Genomic DNA, 20,875 nt, shown 5'->3' with positions numbered 1-20,875 from the left:
AAAAAATTGTTTTAAATTATAAATTCTATTAATATATCCTTCAAGATGCAAAGTGGATCTGATAAGTGTCCCCCAAAGATATCTGTAGTCATCCTAATTTAGGAACACTAACATACCATTGCTAAACGTAAAAACATAAAAAAATTGAGTTAATTAAGTAGAAAGTGCACAATACAACAATGATGCTAATACCAGCAAAATTCTCTCTTCTACAATGTTCCATACACTATATTTCTTAACTGTGGACTTAATTTTTCCTCTTGTATCTTAATATTATTCTTTCAGAATCAGTCAACAGTTAAGTAACTAAAATTTCAAAGGGCTTAACAGACTCAAACATATATAAAGTGGTTTTAAGTAAAATATTAAGTACTATGACTTTATCTTGCCTTCAATCAGAATCTCAGTGCCTCCTTCACTAGACTGTGAATTGCTGTAAAGCAGAGATCATTGAGAAATCGTTCAATAAATGTTTATAGAATTGAACTAACAAAATTGTTCATAATTTTTTTAAAAACTCCTCTATTACCAAATATCTTAAAATAGGACATAGATATATTTCATCTACATTGGAAGATTTACATGTAACCATGCAAGAAAATAGGCTAGTGAATCAGATGTCCTTTATACATCTTCTTCCTCATAGAAAATGAACATAAACATAATCCTCTGTGTGTGCTTGAGTTAAATTACCAATTTATTCCTTTTTGTAACTATGGACACACTACTCTAGAAGTGAGTTTGCTGTCTCTTAAGATACATTGTTTGCTGAATACTTCAACAACCATTTTGAGAAACACCCAAGAGAACTGCTAACAAAAAGGTTCAAAATATTTTTGTAAGCTGTAGAACATTCCTCAGTGTCTTTTAACTATAGGAGTAAACCTCGTCTAGGTCTTATCAGTAGAAGAGCAAAATCCCTCCCTAGATGGTTAAATGAAACCAGTTCATGAAATAATTGTTTTTAAAAAAGCACAATTTGATGAACACTTTGACAAGACAAAGAAAATGTTACCTAATTCTTCTCTATATATCAAGTTCCACAAGCTAAAATAAAATAGCCCTTGACTGAGAGCTTAACCAAGGGTGACGTTAATTTGACTAATACTTCTACCAAGTTTGAAAAGCATTTATTTGAAAGGAAGGTTTAAAATTCAGTATTATTTCGGCTCTTATTTTACTAAAAACATTATTTTATTAAAATTGTCTTTAAATTCAACTGAGGTGTTTTTAAATCAATTTTTTAAAAATACCAAATCAAGCTTTCTGCACTTAGAAACAACTTGTAATTAGGCAAACCTGTAAGCGGGATAATTTCATCTCGTTTCTCCACATGAAACTTAACAAATGGAATGCTCTGAAAATTATGAAAACTGGTATTTCAAAAGGTTGGCCTCTAACTGGAGAGAACTGCTTGGGTGTGAAATGCTAATGAACTGTGGGCTTGATCTTCTGATCCAGGAGTCTAAACCCTACCTTTCTCCACATAACAAAAACTTTCTCACCTTTTGATTTCTTGATTACCTCTCCAGCAAGGAACAAGGAATTGAGAAAACAAGAGAGACTGGAGGTCAACAATGTGATGGTAAGAAACTGAAAAAAGAGCCCAGCCCCCACAGCTGGAGGAAGAAGACAGAGTTAGGAAGACAGCTATGTCATGTCAGAACCTAATTTCTGGATCCTCACACATTCTGTCATATTTCAAACCACTTTTCCAAAAGAAAGAAAGGACTTAGCAGAGGCTAGTCCAAAGACAAGACCAAACCTTGGGTTTCCAATAAAGACTTTCTTCTAACCAGCTCAACAGGTATATGAAACTGGTGCTGGATTCCTAAAAGCTCTTCATTTCTATCTTTTCATTAATTTATAGGGTGGTTTCAGGATGTTGCCCATACGTCACGGATATTGGTAAGAGTACTAAGTGGTACTAATGTGGAATTTTTCTCTTATCAGTGGAGAAATGAAAATATGCACAGTATGGCCCTGGGTATGTATGATGACAACTCTAAGACACCTACTTGCAAATGCTATACAATAATGGTGTTCTGAAAAGACTGGATCTAATGTATTTGTGTTTGGAGGTCCACCTCCTGGAAAATACTTGAATATTCTCATTCTATATTTTTAACACATGGCAAAGTGCTTTGAGCTCAGCTAGGTTTGTTAAAGATAATGACTGTTTCAAAAGCAAATAAAACTAGTACCTCCTGTGTGTTCCTTATGAACACATGACTTTACAGATGCCTCTGCTTCTGACCTCCAAATCAGGCTGGCAGATGACTGGCCTTTACTAGATCTATCTAGAATTCCAAGGACATGGCGACCAATTGTTTCCTCAACAGCTGCTGTTGTCTTTACAACTTCTAAGAGTATCTTCAAAAGTCTGTTGTTAGCTTTCTGGAGTGCATACCTGTATAGACAAAGAAACATTTATTAAAACGCTTAATCTTTTAAAACAAACACTCTGCTTATGTTCCAAAGAAAATGCACTGGACAATATTTGATTTGAAAAATCAAATTAAAAATCAAATCTCTATTAAAATAATATGCAACAGCACCTACAATGAAGTGATTCTTGGTTTTTATTTATTTTATAACTATATTATAAAATAATTTGTTTTCTTCTGAAAAATTTTGGCCAGTCAGTTTAACTATAATATTGTTTAAAGATGTGCAGCATTTTATTGACTGGAAAGAAATCAACTAAATTGCTAAGCTAGTAACTAGATTACAAGAAAATTTTAAGAGGACACAAAATTTAAGTTTTAAGAAGTATGGTAGCACTCAAGCATATGCAATTTTTTGAGCTGGTAATACTATTCATGGTTATTCATATACATTTTTACACTAATCTTTTTATATGTCAAACAACATATTTTAAAATATAGTGAAAAAAATCCCACCAGAAAAAAATGTAGTATTTCTACAACTTGACAGTGATAAACTGGATGTTAAAATTACAAAAATAGTAAGGCAGAGACCTATTTTTTAAAAGGTCTACAGTGAAATTTGACTACCTGCCAACACCACAGGGAGTATCATGAGTCATTTTTTATTACATCTACTCCAGAGACAGAAATTTCTTAAGTTACACACACTACACTCATTTCAGCCAAGAGAAGAAACCTATTTTCAACTAAATGAAATTAATGGTGTGTCTCTTCTTTTTTTTTTAAGTAATATGTTCTTATCTTTAAAAAATTAGAAAATACTGCTAACTACCCACCAAAAAATCTCAGCACTCAGAGATACTCATTATTAACATTTTAATACCTATATGTATAGACTTTCCCCTCTCTGTCTCTCTCATAAATATAAACATTTTAAAAATAAAAATGGAATCCTCATGGACAAAGTGTTTTTGTACATTTTCTTTTTTGTTTAACGTGAACATTTTTCCATGTCAAGAAATGTAGACCTATATAAACGGTGATTCATAAGATTACTTGATTAATTTTCTGAATAACTAAACTTTCTTGCCCTAACAGCTTAATTCAACGAAAGTACTACAGTAGCAAACTTTATACTTAATACATGTAGACAAAATGAAAGACTTTCATGGTAAAATTGCTCTGCCTGAATAGTTTTATCTCTCAACTTCACATTGTAGGAGATTACCAACAATCAGGTTAAAGGATATCTGTTTTCACAGGCACATGACATATCTATTTTAAGAGAAGGTAATAAAGAGAGAAGTTGTCCTTCAGTATTTGTCAAGTTGAAGAGTACTATTTTTGTACCCAGATCAAGTTCTCTGTTTATATAATCAGGAATATTAAAAATAAAACTCTAAATAATTTAGTCAGTAGGAAGTTAAGAGTTTTATTTCCTTAACTTTTTGTACGATCTTGTTAAAGTCCCAAATCCCTGAACTAGGATAATGTGAAAACATTTCTATTAAGAGAAATAATTAAAATTAATATAATGGTAAAAAGAAAAATTAATACTCATTTTATTAGCACTCACTATAAAAATTCCTAAAATTAAACACTGCAGAATTTTTTTAAATATACCAATTAGAGATAAATAATATAAAATAAACAAAATGTTTATTTTATATTGCCATGGTAACTCTAATTTTCATACACTGTCTTTCTTGTTTGAGTTCCATACTGACTGCGTTCCATACTGATGATCCAATGGGGAAGCCAAAATCTTAGGGGCCAAATTCCTCCATGCAAGCTGAGGAAGGAGGTTAGGAGGACACAAAAGGGTTGACAGTCACAGAAATTGGAAAAGGAGGAAATTAAGTTAGTAAATATTAGTTTTAATTTAAAATTTTAAAAAATTATTTTCATTTGAACAAAACAAATTTTAAAATATGTGCTTAAAGTCCTTAATATTAATGTGGGATAACTATTCTCATTTAATATCTTACATTTTTTATATTAACCTCTACATAATCAAAGTAAGGAAAAGCTTTGTTAACATCAGGTGATTAATTTATTTCTCTATAAATCTGGGATATGGATTAAAAGTTTTCACCTGTTATGCAGTAATGCCTGAAAGAAGCTAAATGTGGAATATTTACAGTTACAGTAATTTTTTTCTCAGCATAAACAAACCAGGAGATAGCTTACACTGAATATACATCCACAGAGTGAAGGAATAAAGCAGGAATAAAGTAGGAATAAAGTTTACAAGTAGAACTGTGTTTTTTAGGATACAAATATGGCATACAAGAATAATAAAATAATCAAAAAGAGTTGATATCTAGATAATACCTTAACATTCAGAGTTAAGTATGTGATTAATATCCAATCAAAAATTACATTATATACAAAAGATTCTTTAAAGTCCTTGTTTGTCTATTCAATGATCAAAAATTGATAATCCTTTATATATTACACATATATGAACATGTTTCATATATAGATAGCACAATGATTTTTAAAACAAAGTATAAATATACAAGATAAAAATAAGAACAAATAAAGTTTATTCCAATGAAACAACTATTTTAATTCGTTTTGCACAAAAAAAAGTACACATTTTGTATACCTTTCGCTGGATAGAGTATCAGGAGACACATCTTCAGGTTTACTGTCCAACTCTTTTTCTTTAAACATCTGTTCCTCAACTTCCCCTTGGTTTTCATTTCCATTCTGTTTAAGTTTGTTTAAAAGTAGAGAGGACAAGACAGAAAGAAAACCTGTCATCCTGGAAATAGCATGTTATTATTCTATATTGATAGGAAGTGAAACTGAAACCTCTCTGCACAAAACAGATACTGCTTGAGATAATATTTAACTATATTTTATCAAGAGATTAGCACTATCAAAAAAAGAAAATACATTCTAGTGTACAGATGAAAAAAATTTTAATGGGTTCAAACTAATGCATGCTACAGTATGACAATAAACTTTGTTAGACTGCTCCTTGGTGAAACAATAGTTGCTGCTATAGCAATGCCAGATGCAAATCACCTTAAATGGAATATAACGCATTTTGACTTCACCTACCTTACATGTAAGCAATCACAAATATGTTAAACTCCATACCTATAAAAAATACATCTAACGCCAACAACAAAGACAGACAAATCCTACTGCATTGTTGATCCATTGCTCCTAAGTGGGCCGAAGTACATACTACCTGTGTTTGCGTACTGCTGTGGCGCAGCTCACAACACAGCTTCTCTCTTCCAGCTAAAGACAGCTGCTTTAGTGCTTCGAGCTCCTCTAAAAGCACCCTCTCTCTCTCTGAAACCAGGTTCTCATTATCTATTGAGGATCTCTAAATAAGAAAAAAGGTCATGAAAGAATATTGTTTGCGATAGAGGAAAAGAGCAGAAATATTAAGCAGACTTCTTTTAACCCCCTGGGACCAACAGGCCCTCGTTCTACTATGATTCGTATTCCATTATAAGGGGTTAGAAGCATGTACAAAGTTCAATGCAAAATTTGAAACTTTTAAAAAAAAGCTAATTATTCCTAAGTATTCAGGAATTTGTGCACTTCGATTAATACTTTTATATGTCAATTTTGCATTGAAAATTCAGAAATTTGAATTCACAAAATGCAACGAAGAAAAGCAAAATTTTTCCATGATAGTGTTTTATGCTCAACCCCCAATTTTCCTATTATTTTATATTTGAAAGAATACATGAGTTTTCTATTTCTTATCTCTCTTTTTAGCTTTAGGTCTCAAAATTCGAAAGAACTGTTACATAAATATTTCTTGCTTTTCCGCAATGATTTTGTGAGTATATTTTATATAGTAATTGACAAGAATCCAGTTCCCAAATACCAAGGAGTATTTAAATTTAGTCAAGAAAAGGATGAGAACGTTATATAAATTTACACTTCTCAAATCAAGAAGAGATGTTTCCATGGAGAAAGTTCCAGAAACATACTACTTCAGAAGATTTCCATTCATGATTCAAAAGATGGATTAAAGACAGATAAAGATAAACCCTGGAGATGCTAATTGGTAGACTCATAAAAGTGAGAATATGGGAAAACTGAATGCCAGCAACTACATACTGGAGCACTTCAGCACAAAATGCTAGCAACTGCATACTGGAGCACCTCAGCACAAAATAGTCAAAGTGCTTTTGCTATGAATGGTCTATAAAATGATTTTAAAAAAATTGACCTGTAGTCAGTTAAATGACAGAAACATGATGCACACTTCAAGGTTGAGTTAGGCATTCCTAACAAGACCTAAAGCTGTTGTGCTGGTGGAGTGTGTTCCCGATGTTATATATTTGTAGTTTATTCAGCACTGGGCAAAATAATTTGACTTAAAAAAAAAAAAAACACTACATAAAGAATACTGCTATTTTAATTAGGGAGAAAGGGACTATAAGTCCCATACCTGGGCTAATTGTCTATTAAGTCTCTTAATCTCTTCCTGTAGCTGTTCCTGGTCTTCTCGCTGTCTCTCCATCTGTCGCATGTGCGCCTGCCTTAACAGTTCTGTTGCCTGCTGATGTTCTTCGTATTGTCGTACAAGTTCCTGCCTCATATCTTCCAACTGTTCTTCATTTAACATTAGCTGTCTGGAAGCATCCATGCTTGATACCAAAATCTCATTATGGATCTTTAATCATAAAAAAAAAATGCAACCATAACACATTTTGTGGAAATCTGTCAGCACTGATATTTTAAATAAATACGAAAGCAATTCCACTACTAACCTCAAAAAGCACCTGATTTAAAAAATTTTTATTATTAAACAAAATCAATTTTTTAAAAAAGGTATTCTTCTTGACTATAATTCCAAAACAATGTGAAGTTAGTTCACTATCATATATGCTACTTTCCTAAGGCAAAATAGCTATTTATCAGTTAGTTTAGATATAATCTAATTCTAAGGGAAAAGAATAAGGAAAGATACTCAAGATTCCTTCTACTCTTAATAAAGCTCCATTATTCCACTTGATATTTTAATAGGGAATACTATAAATGGAATATTTATATTTTAAAATTAAATTTATGAAACATGAGAATTTTTACCTACTTAATTGATATTATACAGTGGATATCGCAGTACTACGGACAACTGCTTAATAAGAAAAAATTACCAGTAGATTTTATTTGGAAATAAAAGCTTTATATTCCAGTTTCTTATGCTTAGAAGAAGTCCTTAATGAGTTCTATGAGTAGATCAATTACTAAAGAGACACTACTTAAACAAATCACTCTACTTTGAACACTTACTGGTAAATTAAAGAGGTTTTCATGAACACCACAAGTTTTGCATTCCATAAAGACTTGACGGTTTTATTTAAATATACCTCTAAATAAGACATAACTTACACTGAACATTAATAAAAAAACTGAATTTAGATATTTTAAAAGCAGAATTTATCACTTTCTGTAAAAGGCAGCAAACAGCTGAGGTATAGACACAGAATAGATCTTCCATTAATTAGTAAAGAGATAATAAAATGCTTCAAATGATCTTCTTAGATAGGTAGTTATTTCCTTATACTGTTATTTTTAATTAACCAAATCTTTTATTCAGATATTGTCAAATTGTAGTATATTTAATCATGGATTTGTTGAAACAAAATTAATGTAGGTATAACTTAGAATGAGATTCCACCATGCACAATGTTTGTAAGACTATAAAACAGATTTGTTTTATTTAATAATAACATTAACTCACTTATTCACATACCTTACCGTTAATAAAACACATTAATAATGTGAATAATAAGTTAAGAGTGGATTTGGTACTTTCCTCCTTCATTAAGCGTCATTACTCCTAATATATTTATAGTGAAGGAAGTCACAATTTTTTATGAGTTTTTTATATTCAAGAAGGCATACTTACAGATTCTCTGACTATGAATGTTTTATCTTTGGAGAACATTTCTTCTGAAATTGTCAGTTCATGGTCCTTTGATTCTAGTATATCATCAAGATCATCATTATTTGATAACAGAACTTCCTTTCTATCTTCTCCTAACTCTTTACTAAGTGGTTTAAATTCTTCTTTAATTTTCATGTCCCTTGACTCAAAAGTCTGAAAACCAACTTGACTCTGAGATAATTTCGTTTCATTCAAATAATGTTGTTCCTTCTGCTGACAGACAGCATGTGCTTGTTTTGGTGATGTAGTATTTTCCTTTCCCCCAGATAGTCTAGACAATTCAGTTTTTTGAGCGAAAGCTATACTCATTGACACAATGACCTAAAAAATAAAGCAAACAAAGAACGATTAGATTTATAAATACCAGCAGGAATTTAAAAAGCAAGTTTCTACTCAAAATTATGTGAATTTTAGGGCTGGCCGGTTAGCTCAGTTGGTTAGAACACAGCCTTATATAACACCAGGGTCACAGGGTCAGAACCCCGTACCAGCCATCTGCCAAAAATAAATAAATAAATAAAATTACATGAATTCTTAAAAAGCATGGCCTCATGGTTTTAAACAAAAAGAAATCCTATGATAAAGTGATACAGAGATAAAGATTCTCTATTTTCAATCAATCTAATATCAAAGTATTTATTTTATTGCCTGTCTTTTTAAAATAAAAAATACATAAAAAATTTTTTACTATAACACCAATAAATATTCAGTACAAAAATTAGAAAATAAAAGCCCTTATCTTTCTCTCTTCCAAGAAAAGTCACTATAAACACTTTAGCAAATACTTTTTGAAACCTTCTTCCTCTACTTTACATACAAATGGATATAAATATAGATATGTATTTTCCTACAAAAAAAGATCATACTCTAATATTGTAATGGTTTTTATAGCTTAACTATAGTAAATATCTTTTCAAGTCAAGAAATATATTTCTATAAAATTTCCAGTGGGTTCAAAGTTTCATATACAGACGTGTTTTAAGTTTATTTAACCAACTCTCTATAGTTGGACATTTAGACTGACTGCATTCTTATGCTATCTTAAACACCACTGTGATGATATCTTTGTAATTATATCATTGTGCATATCCTTTCTTATTTCTTCACACTAAACTCCCAGAAGTGGGACATTTGGTTTGCAAGATTGATAAGTATGATTATACATTTCATTCTAATTCAATTTGACATTCCACTACAAATATGATCCTGAATCCCTATTTATTTTAGTCCCCCCTAGCACATGTACTTAGAAATTCTGATCAGCAGCCTTGGCTTTGACAAATCCCTAAGCCTCTGAGAACCAACAGCATAAATAACTATTTCAATTGCCATCTTCTCTAATGTCACTTTATAAGTGACATTGCCTTCCATGACAACCCTATAAAACATCATCTCACTCTCAAGGGACTTTCCTCATCCTATTGCCTGGTTTGTTTTTCTTCACAGTACTTATCACCATCTCTATGCTGTCTATCTGTACCAACTAGAACGTAAAGTCTATGAGAGCAAAGAATTCATCTTCTTTTTTCTCTGCCATACCCCAGCACCCAGAATACTGCCTGGCAGTGAAATGTAAATAAATGTCTACTTTCAGTAGTGTGTACCCAAATCACAACAAATCTAATGTGATCTATACTAAGAATCACTACCCCTATTGAGCTTCTTCTATACAGCACATGCTTTTAGAAAAATAGTTCTCAATCTTTTCCCAACGTCTTATCTCAAGGGTATAGGGCATAGCTTAAGTCCATAAGTACTGGTGATTAATGTCAACAATCTATTTTATTCTAGAACAAAGCTGCCACCCAGTGTTGTCTCTTGGACCACCTTTAGAATAGTTTTCACTGAAATGTACTTTGGTATTCTGCTGTCGGCTTGGATGAGTGATGCTTTACAAAACATCTTTATATCACTACCATCATCTCAGTAATAAGACTACTTTAAAAATATTATTTGAGTGGGCCGGCCCCGTGGCACACTCGGGAGAGTGCAGCGCTTGGGAGCACAGCAGCGCTCCCGCCGCGGGTTCGGATCCTATATAGGAATGGCCGGTGCGCTCACTGGCTGAGCGTGGTGCGGGCGACACCACACCAAGGGTTGCGATCCCCTTACTGGTCACAAAAAGACAAAAAAAAAAAAAAAATATTATTTGAGTCTTTACTATTCATTAAGTGATCTATTAGGTGCTTTCTATGCATCAGCTCACTGAATCCTTACAAGAATTATTATTATTCCTATTACTCTCCTCTTTTTAATATACAGGGAACCGAGACTCAGAAGTTAAGGAACTATCCTAAGGTTTAAATCTAGTTAAACCAGAAGAACAAGAATTTAAAGTATGGTATATGCAATATCAAACCTCATGTTTATTATACTACGATGCCCTGATATAACCCTCTATTTGAGAAATTTCTGGAAGAGCTAAATACAAGAGAAAACTTCCATTCCTAAGAACTAGACAATGAGAGCTATATAAAAATGATGGTGTCTCACTTTTTATTTTGATCTCCATGAACTAATCATTCAGCTCAGACATAATAAATGAATAAGTCCTTATGGCCCAGATATTTCCCTGGGTCTTGACCTCCTCATCTGATTTATGTTTTCCTTAATTCCTTATATATTTCCTTTATATTATCCTGTCAATCCTCCCCCCTTTAAAATGCATATACTCTACTGGGATTGTTATAATAGTTGAAATACTATAAAAAATAAATAAGAGGATAAACTCATTACTCAACAGTTCCAACATTAAAATCCAATCAGGAATATGCATTTTGAAAGGAAATATAAAGATTAAAAAAATGAAACCAAAACAGTAGACTAGGTTATACGGCTAATATTCAAGAGTTGAAAAGAATGACTCTGAGCATAGCGGCTAAGGATACAGAGATGAGCAAAAGTCACACTGATCAACTCCTCCACTTAGCCAGGAGCTAATGTTCAATGGTAATCCTCCCCTTTAGTATCTGTAGTCATTATCTAACATCACGGTAACTTCTCTGGGTGGAGCTAGGCAAAGGCAATATTTGAAGATCAACCACCTTTTCTTTCTTTTCCTGCCTTTTCCTCCACTTTTAAGGAAGGGCAAACTCCTTCATAAGGTAACAAATATATAAAGACTTGTTTTGGCATTCTGAAAAATTTCTAATTACTATTCTACATCCAGAGAAGAATGCTCTGTCAAAGAAAAAATCAGAACATTCCACTTAAAGGCAACTGTAGGTGATATCATTATCTGACAACTTAAAGAGGAGCTATATATGAAACATAACTAAAAATAAGTACATATCATCAATAAGTCTATGTATTTTGAAGGCTCAAAGGGAATATAAACCAAGACAATTCCAGACAAACTATAAACTTACCTTAGCTACTTCTTCTTCTAATCGTTCTTGGTACTGTTTTTCTAGCAACTTAACCATATTTGTTTCCTGTTCCACTCCAAATTCACCAGAAAACTAAATTAAAAAGCAAAATATGACATTTATTTACACTAATTATACACCACTTATTTTTTAACTTTTACTTTCAAATATCCCCGAATATCACTATTTCTTAGAAAACTTCTGAATACTCTAAGCAAAAAATAATTTTCAGTTCTTCTCTTAATTAAAATAATTCTAGTTAGTAATTCTACCAAATAAGTATACTTATTACTGTGAACTTATCTAAAGATGCAAAGAGAAATATATTAACATATTTACAACCACTAACATATAGTTCCAGGGTGGGATAAGAATACTTATTAAAAAATTAATAAGATATATTTTTGTTGTACTCGCTGCATGTTCTCTCCCCAAAGGAAGAAGGACAGAGATGAGCCAACCTCACACAATTATTCTTCCCAAATTTACCAACCTCTGCCTCTCCAGGAACAGAGTGAGTTAGAGCAAAGAGAAACCAAGATGTTGTTTAGGGAATTTCTCACTTCAAGGAAAACAATAGAAGGGAAAAGCATTTTCCTCAGACATGCAAGTCATTTAGCCTCTTTTGTGCCCTAATTCCTCAGCTGTTATTTATCTTCTAAGGTTTGCAAAAATAAGATATATGAAATGTTCTGAAAATTAATACATGCCCCATAAATAGTTAATAACAGCTAATATTTAATGAATACCTAAGAGGTGCCAGGCACTGTTCTAAGCCCATTACATGTGCTAATTCAATTCTTGAAGTAAACACTACTATTATTAATTTAAAGATAAGGAAACTAAGTCCCCAAAATTAAGTAACTATTTAACATCACACAGTGAGCAGGTGGATGAATGTGACTTCAATCGCATTTTCAGTGATTCTGTTCAGTAAACCCTATGTCTAAAGGCACTGACATTATTTCCATGGCCTGGTAATCAATAAAGGTTTTACTAAAAAAAAAAGATATATTTATGTATGTGTATTTCATTTTAAGTAATAAGTTAAACAATGGCTATCTTTGCTCATGAAATAAGCAAATTTTCTTTTCTTTTTGGTACTTATTAATAGTATCCAATTTTCTACAAATACAAATTACTTTTATCAATAGAAAAAAAATAAAACTTTTTAAGAACATAAACATGTTCTTAGCATGAAAGTATTTATTTATTTACCAACTTTCTGAATTTCATCAAACCAATATCCGTGTAGAAAAATCGAGGATGTGGCTAACATCTTTCTTCTGTATCCCGAATAAGGAAGGGCAATAATCTTTATTTTCCCTAAGACTTAGGAGCTATGAATCTACTGAGTGAAGACCAGGGTTTTGCAGTTGCAGGTTTGAGACACTGGGAATAATACAATATCAAGGAGAGGCAGAGGGTGGTTTAGATAAATGGCATGCAGTGTAAAAGATGAGTTTTTTAAAAAAAATTAAAACAATTGATTATACATATTTGTAGGGTATAGAGTTGAATACCAATACCTGTGTAAATTGTGTGATGACCAAATCAGGATAATTAGCATGTTCATCATTACAAAACATAACTCTTCCTTGGGTCCATTAACTAATTTCTCGCTAATCCCCTTCCCCTCCCCCTTTCCCACCTCTACTAACTACAGTTCTGTTCTCTCCTGAAAGTTCAACATATTACCGTGTTTGTCCTTTCTTTCTCTCTCTCTCTTTCCCTCCCTCCCTCCTTTCCTTCCTTCAATTTATTTTTTACCTCCCACTTATGAGTGAAGACATAAAGTATTTCTCTTTCTGTGCTTGTTGTTTCACTTAGCATAATTTTCTTTACATATCATATGGCTTCTGCCAGAGGCGGCCCCACCCATTATACCAGCCTATTGATTTGGGTCCAATTTCCCATGGTTGGAAGACAAAGCTATGCTGGCCAGGGCACTGGAACTGATTTGTTACATAGCCCAAAATGTTAAAACAAGACAAATTTTAAACTATAACACATTCAGGGGGAAAATACAACTCAAATTTAACTTTCTCTGTGTTTTTCCTATGATACGAAAATTCCTTTACTTATACATTTTGGATCTTTTATATAAGATATCCTCATACTTAGTATGCTTACTTCTCAATAACAATTTATTGGATAACTGCGAAACCAAAGACATAAAAATGATAAGAAAAATAAAATCAGTGTACATAACAATTTGAAGATAACGATTAAAAATATAATACCTCTGTTGTACCATCAACACTCTCTTTTTGACAACTTCCAGAGCACACTGTTCTCCATACATCAGATTCTGTAGTTACCACTGAATCAGTGGAAAAGCTAAATATAAATAAAAGAGGATAAAAGAAATAGAGTTCTATGTGTGTTCTACTGTTCATCTAAAATTTATACCATGCATAAAATATGTACTGGGGCACAGGAAACAAAAATGACAGGTCAACAGTTATAGGTATTGTAACATATCATATTTTTGACTAATTTTCCCACTTAAAAGTAACACAATTGAGTATTATTAACAGATCACTAAATTTTATGCCATTTTATAAAGTCTACAATAAATGTATGGAGCTGTTTATAGGTACTGGCTTTTTTAAAAGTTACCTAAGATATGTTATTGAGTAAAAAAAATTTTGTAAAATCTTACTTTTATTAAAAACTCATTTTAACATATATAAGGATATTTCAAAAAACTCACGAAAGGATTCATATTATCTTTTAATTCTATTTTTCCACAAACTTTTTGAAGTACCCTCATATATGTGTATATGCATAGATAAAAGTCTGGGAGAATACACATCAAAAATAACAATGATTACTGTATCTCTAGTGGAACTGAGGAGCAGTAGTGGTAAGGAGAAGATTCCTAAGTTACACAGTTACTTCTGGACTTTTTTGTTTTTAATCTATTCATATATCTTTTGGTATTCATGTCTGTATTCTGTATTGTTTTAGAAGCAGTCGCTACTTTGTTAAAATTTTTTCTTAAAATGCTTAACTTTGGTCATAATAATAAGGTAAGATTAGTATGTAGGAACTGTAGGAAAAAGCTAAAAGGAGCATACTACAATTTCCATTTTTGACAAACATAATTTCTCACTCCCATTTCCATGTGTGCCCATACCATCTTCTTCATTCCACTCTCCTGTCCACATACCCTTCCTTGTCCTATTCTCTCCTACCTTTCATTCTATCCAGAATTAAATAGAGACAGGTTATGTCATCATCCTATTTCATAATTTATATAACTAATCCCCTTACTAAAGGACATTCAATTATTTCTGAATGTTCACTATTACAAACAATGTTGCAACAAAGATCTGCTCAAATATATCTTTGCGCACTTCCATGGATGTTTCCATGTGATAAAATCTTATAAGAAACTGTGAAGCTTAATATTTGAAACTTTAATGGTGCGATACTCTAAAAAGTTATATTACTTTTACTCTCATCACAGTATCACTTAAGTATTTTCTCAAAACTTCAACAACAGAGTGGTAATGATCTTAAAACTGTGGTAGAAATGTATGTCTTTATTTTTGAGATTATGCTTTCTTTCAAATGTTATTAACCATGTAAGTTTCTCCTGCTGTAAATTACCTATTCGTGTTCTATGTTCATCCTATGTTTCTAAAAACTCATTTACCTTGTCTTCCTTCTCTGCCCTTTCTTGGTTCTTCTATCTTTTTTACTTTGTCTCTGTTTTCCTCACTGCCCCTTGCATATACTATTCTGATCTCTGGCTTTATGTCTTGGTTCTTACTTTCATAGCCTAGAAAACCCTCCTGATTATCTATCCAGTCATTATGACACAAACTCCAAAAAGTTCTGGTTTGTCCACAGGGACCTCATTCTGCAAGTTTCATAGTGTTTGAAAGTGTTTACCCCAGATGAAAAAAAATACTCAGGCTAAAACTGAATTCACTGTTCCCCTCTACAATTAAGCTCCTACTCCCCCTGCCTGATTTCTCTATTTATATTAATGCACCACCATTCTCCATACTCTCTAAACTCAAACAACAAGAGGTCATCTCTGAGTTTTCCCTTTGCTTTGCTTTTCCCTTTATTTTCTCTTTGTTCCCAACATTTCTCCAATCACAATGTCACAATATTCATCCTTCATTTCTATTTCCCCAGTACCACTCCAACAGGCAGTACTACAGAAACGTGCAATGAAAAATGCCACATAGACATGGGTTTAAGTTTCAGCACTTTGGTTATATCATTATGTTATATTCCCCAACTGTTACCTTTTAAAAATTATTTTATGTGTAACTATTATTTCAATGATTAGACTGAAGTCCCTGGAAGGAAAGGGCTACTTTATATACATCTAATTTGTTTTTTAAAATTATTTCTTAAATTGGACATATTTATGGGCTACAGAATAATATTTTGACACATGTATACAATGTGTGATGTTCAAATCAGGCTAATTAGCATATTCATCACCCCAAACATTTATCATTTCTTTGTGTTGAGAACATTTGAACTCCCCTCTTCTTGTCATTTGAAAATATACAATAAATTATTGTTAATTATAGAATCCTAGCACAACTATAAAACACTAGAATTATAGCACAACTACTAAACAATTATTCTTCCTATCTAGCTGTAGATTTGTACTTGTTAACCAACTTCTCCCTATTCCCCTAACCCTCTACTCTTCCCAGCCTCCAGTAACCACAATTCTACTCTCTACTTCTAAGAGATCACCTTTTTTAGCTCTCACATACGAGTGAGAACATGTGGTATTTATCTTTCTGTGCCTGGCTTTTTTCACTTAACATATTGTGTTCTAGGCTCATCCATGTTGCTGTGATAACAGGATTTCTTTTTTTTTCCCTGTATGGCTGAGTAGTATTCCATTGTGTGTATACTCTACATTTTGCATATTCATTCATCTGTTGATGTACACTTTCAGGTTGACTGTGTATCCTGGCTATTGTGAACAGTGCTGCAATAAACCTGGGGGTGCAGATATCTCTTCAATATGCTGAATTCCTTTCCTTTGGATAAATACCCAGTAATGGGATTGCTGGATTATATGGTGGTTCTATTTTTACTTTTTTTGAGGCACCTCCATATTATTTTCCATAATGGCTGTACTAATTTACATTCCCAGCATCAGTATATATGTATCTAATTCTTCCACAGCATCTAGACAAGGCGCTTCCCAATTACTATTTTATTAACCCTCACAATCTTAAGAGTAATTATTTTTATCCCTATTATTATTTAGAGAAGTTTAAATAATCTGCCTAAGATGATATAGCCAGTAAAAGGTCAAATCAGGTCAAATGCAGGTCTACCTGACTCTAAAACCCATGGTCTTTCCATCCCATAGTATTTCTCTAAGAGGTTTCCAGCATGAAGTCACCAAATATTTGTTAAATGAATGACTCAATTATGTTTCTTAAACTATTTCAAGTTTACCTGCACAGAACAGTATACTCTTTATTCAAACTATGTTAAAGTTGTGTCCAAAATAAGTGATGATATTTACAAGAAATAACTATGACTCATTACTGCTAGTAAGAATGAGCACGGCAGTGAGTAAAACTCTTTTTTGGGGGGTGTGGGAGTAAACTAATGGCTTTAGTTGAAAGTTAATATCAACACATTTCCACTGAGTATTACAGAAACTCTGAGAGAGAGTGGTGAACTGGCAGAAGTTCAAATGCAGGATCAGCAAAGTAAGCCTACATTTCCAGAAACCTCCCATACACATGCATGTGCGCGCGCACACACACACAAAGAGTATAGGAAAGATTCATATAATCTTTTAATTCTACTTTTCTACATACTTTTTGAAGAACCCTTCTATAATGTATGTATACAGATAAAATAGATAATACTAAGTAATACAGAAAAAATGAAGGGAGTTCTAGGGAACAAGTTTAATTTACATAGGGTGATCAAGAAAGACCTCATGAGAACATGACACTGATTAAAGATTCAAAGGGGATGAGGCTGTTGGCAAAGCGAATATCTGGAGAAAGATCATACTAGGTAGAAGGAATAGCCAATGAGAAGTCCCTAAAGCAGAAGTGTACTGATATGTTTGTCTGAGGACCCCAAGAACGTTGTATGGTGTGAGAATAGCAAGAGACAGGCAAGTCAATAGGAGGTAGAATCAGAGAGGTAAAGGGGACCCATCATGTAGGACCTAGCAAGTAACTGTAAGGATAGAAGAGCACTGAAATAACATGATCTATCTTAAAATTTAAAAGTAAGGTTTTAGCACCCATGTTAACTGGGTTAGGAACAGACTTTAGAGAGGAGTTAGGGTAATCCAGGTGAAACATGATGATGGCAGTGACAAGTGGGGTGGTAATGAGCAGTGTACAGTTCGAATGTATGTTGAAGGTAGAGAAAAGAGGATTCCTTGACAGATCAGAAGAGAGGCATGGGAGAAGGGGGGTTACAATGGAGATGGCTTCAGGAAGAGCAAATTTTGTCCAGAGTTCTACTTTGGACATGGAGAAACTGAGCATCAGATGACCACGTGGAGGAAATTGAGCCATGACTGGTACAAATATATCTTACACTCCTTGGGTATTCACCACACCAAAGTAGCAAAGACTAGGCATAGAATAAACAATAAATACTCGCACACTGCCTGATTTAATCCAGATTAATAACAACCAGCATCTTTATAAAAGTTTAAGTAAAATTCATATAATAAAATGTTGTTGGTTCACACCAACAATATTTCATACATTTCAAAGGTATAGAATTATCTTCTCTTTCTTGAAAATGTTACATCCTATGTCTTTCGAGCAACTTTGCTTAAGTTTCATTTTTTTCTTTAAATAACCATTCCAAATGATACTATGATTGTTACTAATCTACAAATACTGTTGAAGGATGTTATAAGCAGATGGATACCTTGGCTGAACTGTGGACTCAGTAACTGCTTGAAGCCTCTCCTGCAAGCAATGGATCTCTGCCTCAGAGTTTTCTTCAGTTTCTTTTAATTGTTGCTGCAAAGAGGATATAAGGTTTTCTAATTCTTGAACTTGTTCTTCGAGTTGTTTAATTTTTTCAATATCTTCCAGAGAAGATAACTTGCCTTTATGATTGATGTCTGTGTCATATGAATAGAAGAAAATGCACATTTCAATAGAAATTTCTTAGTGAAATACCATAATTATTTGTGTGTGCAGAAAATATTCATTCCTCTGAAAAAATACGTTTTTTAGTGGTAATAACTCAGGTTTCAGTTTGAACTCATTTCAACTGATGAAAACAAGATATAAATAGTGCAATTCAAGATCATTTATTCTATCTTATCATGGTTGTAGAAACCCTAAGTCCTACAATTTTATATCTTTAAATTTAAAACATTTTAGAATCATAGAATGTAGAAGTAGAAAGGGACCAGAGATGAGTAGTTCAAACCTTTCATCTCAAGAATGAGAAAGTAGGGACCAGAGAGGTTACAGTGAAATGCTCAGGGTCACTAAGTTATCTCAAATTTTAAAGTAAAAAAGCAAATTACTAAATATTTGGTATAAGAACACCACATTGTGGTATATAATCAAAATTTACCCATGTCTTGCAAATTGATCATCTGAGAATGGGTTGAGAAAAATTCTGTTTCCTCTTTTGATAGGTTCTCTTCTGCAAATTCAAGTTTTACACCATTTGTTTGATGTCCTGGAATCTATCAAAAACAACAGAAGAAAAGCAGTGACATAAATATATAATTCAGTACTTTGAAATCTTTATTAAAAAAACTTTGCATTTAAGATGTTTGTCCATAGTCACCTAAAATTGTGACACTCTAATACAAATATTTTCCCTTCTAAGTTATTTCATGGTCTCTTTTGACACAGCAATTCATATCCTATTCCCTTTGGAGCACTGAAATTGTATTAGTAATATTCTTTGATATCCAGAAGAAAGTTCATTTTACTACAAAAACAGGTGCTTCACAGAATTTTGGTAGAAAGCTCATAACAATATTTATAATATGACTTGGTCTTTGAAATTTCAACTCATACCCAATAAATTCATCTCTGGATATATCCTATATGCAATCACATAACTAACAATGGTATACTGCTCTTTAGGTAAACACAAGGAAGGAATATAATGAAAACAGATAAATCTCAGCTTATTTTCTTAACTATTAAACTAGCTGGCAATATGTCAGATGCATATGTGTATTAATCTATTCATTTATCAAATATTTGATAATCTACTATGCGGCCAGCATTGTGACAAGGGAGAATAAGAATATAAATCAGTAAAATAATATCTGACCTCACAGAACGTATCAACTAATTGGGGAAGTAAAATTAAACAATGAGAGAAGTGCTAACCTGTGAAGTTTGGCTATAAAGACAGTGACACAGGAGAAAGACTAATGTGCATCTGCGTTATTATGAAGGAAGTCAAATTTTATTTGGGCCTCAATCGTTTTTGGCAATGATTTTGAAAGGCTATAAGGAGGAAAAGTATAAGAACATTTGTGAAAGAATGACCTATACCATAAGAGGTAAAGACGATGATCTTGCTGAGAGGAGTTTAATTTGGATAAGGAGGGGAAAATAATACTAGATAAATAAGGTAGATCTAAATCACAGAAGACCTGAAAAGTAAGGGGAAAAAGTTTCAACATGCTAGACCAGATGCACAAAGGAAACCACAGAAGCAGGTGAGCAACAAGATAAAATCTATTTCCTATGAAGACTGTTTCAGCTGGTCACTAGTCTAATCATGTCCGCTACCCCACTCCTCCCCACTATGCACATTTCAACAGAGGACCTTGCCTCTTACTTCCCAGAGAAAATAAAGAACATCAGGTAACTTCTTAAGTTTCCATTCCAACCTTTCTATATCTTTCATCTATCGTTCAGTAAACATTTATTAAGCCTTTACTATGGGCTAAACAACCACTGTGTTAAGAGGTGGAAATAAAAACAAGCAGAAAACTCCCTGATTCTGAAGAGTTTAGAACCCAGTGAAAGAAGCAAAAGAATAAATAAATAATTTTAACACACAGAAGTAATGTGATGCAAATGCAAGTTGTTCAAGGAGCTATGGGAACATGGAAGAAAGACAGAAGGGAAATCAAGTATTTAAAATAATGGAAAAAGATAAGTGCAGTAAGTGCAGGCTTGAACAGATGCTAAGGGAACAGAGAAAGAAATGTCAAA

At 32.8% G+C, this 20,875-nt stretch overlaps 1 protein-coding gene across 5 annotated transcripts in view; it reads right to left on the bottom strand.

Moving 5' to 3' along the window:
* The window catches only part of AKAP9 (A-kinase anchoring protein 9), a 136,493-nt gene that overhangs the window by 55,496 nt on the left and 60,122 nt on the right, over nucleotides 1-20,875 (bottom strand). For 3 of the 5 annotated variants that reach the window (XM_063100021.1, XM_063100023.1, XM_063100022.1), the window contains 9 exons: nucleotides 19,263-19,377; nucleotides 18,600-18,798; nucleotides 13,934-14,030; nucleotides 11,691-11,783; nucleotides 8,284-8,643; nucleotides 6,820-7,044; nucleotides 5,596-5,736; nucleotides 5,002-5,105; nucleotides 2,205-2,410 (listed from right to left, as the gene is read on the bottom strand). In XM_063100021.1, the coding sequence (XP_062956091.1) occupies nucleotides 2,205-2,410; nucleotides 5,002-5,105; nucleotides 5,596-5,736; nucleotides 6,820-7,044; nucleotides 8,284-8,643; nucleotides 11,691-11,783; nucleotides 13,934-14,030; nucleotides 18,600-18,798; nucleotides 19,263-19,377 (1,540 nt within the window). Of the gene's footprint in view, nucleotides 1-2,204; nucleotides 2,411-5,001; nucleotides 5,106-5,462; nucleotides 5,555-5,595; nucleotides 5,737-6,819; nucleotides 7,045-8,283; nucleotides 8,644-11,690; nucleotides 11,784-13,933; nucleotides 14,031-18,599; nucleotides 18,799-19,262; nucleotides 19,378-20,875 lie in introns of those variants that run through there. The other 2 variants (XM_063100024.1, XM_063100025.1) reach the window with 2 other exon arrangements.

Source organism: Cynocephalus volans, chromosome 6, assembly GCF_027409185.1.
Source record: "Cynocephalus volans isolate mCynVol1 chromosome 6, mCynVol1.pri, whole genome shotgun sequence".
Taxonomy (NCBI): domain Eukaryota; kingdom Metazoa; phylum Chordata; class Mammalia; order Dermoptera; family Cynocephalidae; genus Cynocephalus; species Cynocephalus volans.
Note: the sequence above shows the minus strand (reverse complement) of the source record. Positions and strands in the feature narration are given on the sequence as shown.